Source organism: Trypanosoma theileri (assembly GCF_002087225.1).
Source record: "Trypanosoma theileri isolate Edinburgh chromosome Unknown TM35_Tth_2_V1, whole genome shotgun sequence".
Taxonomy (NCBI): Eukaryota; Euglenozoa; class Kinetoplastea; order Trypanosomatida; family Trypanosomatidae; genus Trypanosoma; species Trypanosoma theileri.
The window spans coordinates 181,135-183,158 of NW_021639844.1; the positions used below are offsets into that span (position 1 = coordinate 181,135).

Genomic DNA, 2,024 nt, shown 5'->3' on the forward strand with positions numbered 1-2,024 from the left:
CGGGTTTATTAATTTTCACTTCGTCGGTGCGGCGTTGGTTATACACAAGATCGCGCATGCGAGCAACCAAATTTCGTGTTTCAGCGTCTAACGGAGGAAGTCCATACTTCATCTTGCCCACAGGGGTTTCATTTACGATCTTCTTTGTCGAACTGTCTGCTGCATACCTTGAGTCTCTTCCTTCTACATTCACATCTGCTGAAGGGTAATCAGGTCCAGATGATGACCCTGAAAGAGGATGTCGTGGTGACGAAAGCCAAGGTGATGGCATCCCAACGTCTGCCTCCATTTCTGTGATGTCTTCTTCAGCTTGATTTGATTCTCTGTTTGGTTTGTTCTACACCCCTAGTACGTGTTTGTTTTCGTGCAAGTAGACAACCAACACACACACGCAAAAAAAAAAAAGAGAGAGAGAGAGGAGAACAAGAAAAAGATGCCTCCGCTCAAGGTAACGCATTAACTCTATAACCATTACCACAAGCAGTCACGCAGTACCTGGCCAAGACGCACAGTCACAAAAAGAAAAATAAAAAAAAAGAGACATGAGGGACTGTCGCCCCTCACTGATGGCTGAGAGAAACACTACTCACGCTGCCTCTTCCCCGCACCATCACCACTCACGACTGTTGCTGCTGCTGCCGCCATGCCCCGCTCCGCAGAGACGCGACGCCGTCGCAGGAAGGCTGTGGTCTTCGCCCACACCGCCTCCACACCCCCACGGTGCCGTGCAAACCCACTCACCGCAAGCCGCAGCCCGTCGGGTGTGGCGCCCCGCCAAAAGTCCCCAGCGCCTTCACTCATGCGTCGCAGCAGCAACTCCCACGCCACCCGATCAGCACCGTCACTCGCCATGCGAATATCAGTTAAGATCACATACACAGGAGACTTCGTCAAATGCATGGTTTCCACAATGTGAATGTCACCACGTACAAGCGGCTGCATGAGTTCCAGCATGATAAAAAGACTCGCAGACTGAGGTACACCAAATACGATCATTATAACGCCACCATCCTCAACATGCTCCACTGCAAGTCGCAGCTGAGGCACAAGGAAGTTAAACCACGGTGGTGGTGCTAATGGTGAGAGTGAGGACGAGACATTCTCATTATTATTATTATTATTATTATTATTATTATTATTATTATTATCTGATTTTTCACTTTCACGCTGTCCATGGTCTTGCACTGCACCCCCGTTAACGAAAAAGAACTTTTGTCCTTTAATAGCTCCTTGCCAATCATCTTCCAGAATGCTTCCTTCAATAAATTTGTAAGGAGGTTCTGTAGATGATGAAGGTATCCAAGATGCGTCTGATGCAATACCACCGCGGCTTTCTGGTAGTGAAACCCCAATCCCATTCCAATGTAACCGAGTGACGAGAAATTTCGAGACGCCACCAGGAGCAGAACCAAGGTCAAGAAAAGTTGGAGTACTTTCTTCATCGTATTTCTGTGATTGACATTGTTGTTGTTGTTGTTGTTGTCGCCGTCTTGCACGTGTGATTGGATGAGGTTTAAAGTACTCTGGAGCAGCATTAGTTAAGATACGACCGGCGTGAGTGCAGTAACGATCACACAATTTTGCAACATCAGTTCCAGCAAATGAAGTAGTAGGAGCGTTCGTTACACTTTTGCTATTATCATTCCCTTTGGGATGTTTGCATTGCCGTTGTTGTTCATACCAGTTGTCCAATGCCTTTGAATTCCATCCAGCAGTCCGTTCATGCTCAAGTTCACAGAATATAGATGATGTCTCTCGAAGATATTTGGACCAACTGTTAGAGTCGATATCACTACAGTTTGAATGTGACGTTTGTGTTTCTTGTGTCGATGATGATATTGTTGTTTTCTCCTCTTTTACAGTATTATTCCCTGTGTGGGAGTTCGTTTCCTCCCTCACCACCCCTTGATTATCCATGTGATAAATAAGACTACGTTTAACTCCCCACCAACCGTAGAGGACACTCAACACTAAACATTAAAAAGAAAAAAAGATAAAAAAAAAAAAAAAAAAGAAAAAGAAAA

General features: G+C 45.6%; 2 protein-coding genes across 2 annotated transcripts; both read right to left on the reverse strand.

The window, feature by feature from the left end:
* Window position 1: 1 nt before the first annotated feature.
* On the reverse strand, window positions 2-289 carry TM35_000021640 (uncharacterized protein; the record flags this gene model as incomplete). The annotated part of the gene is made up of 1 exon (XM_029021482.1): window positions 2-289. A coding segment is annotated over one exon (288 nt), but the record flags the coding sequence as incomplete, so codon positions are not given.
* Window positions 290-582: 293 nt separating this feature from the next.
* TM35_000021650 (uncharacterized protein) lies at window positions 583-1,917 on the reverse strand (the record flags this gene model as incomplete). The annotated part of the gene is made up of 1 exon (XM_029021483.1): window positions 583-1,917. One exon carries the CDS (start codon window positions 1,915-1,917, stop codon window positions 583-585), a length of 1,335 nt encoding a protein of 444 aa, XP_028886905.1.
* Window positions 1,918-2,024: the final 107 nt, after the last annotated feature.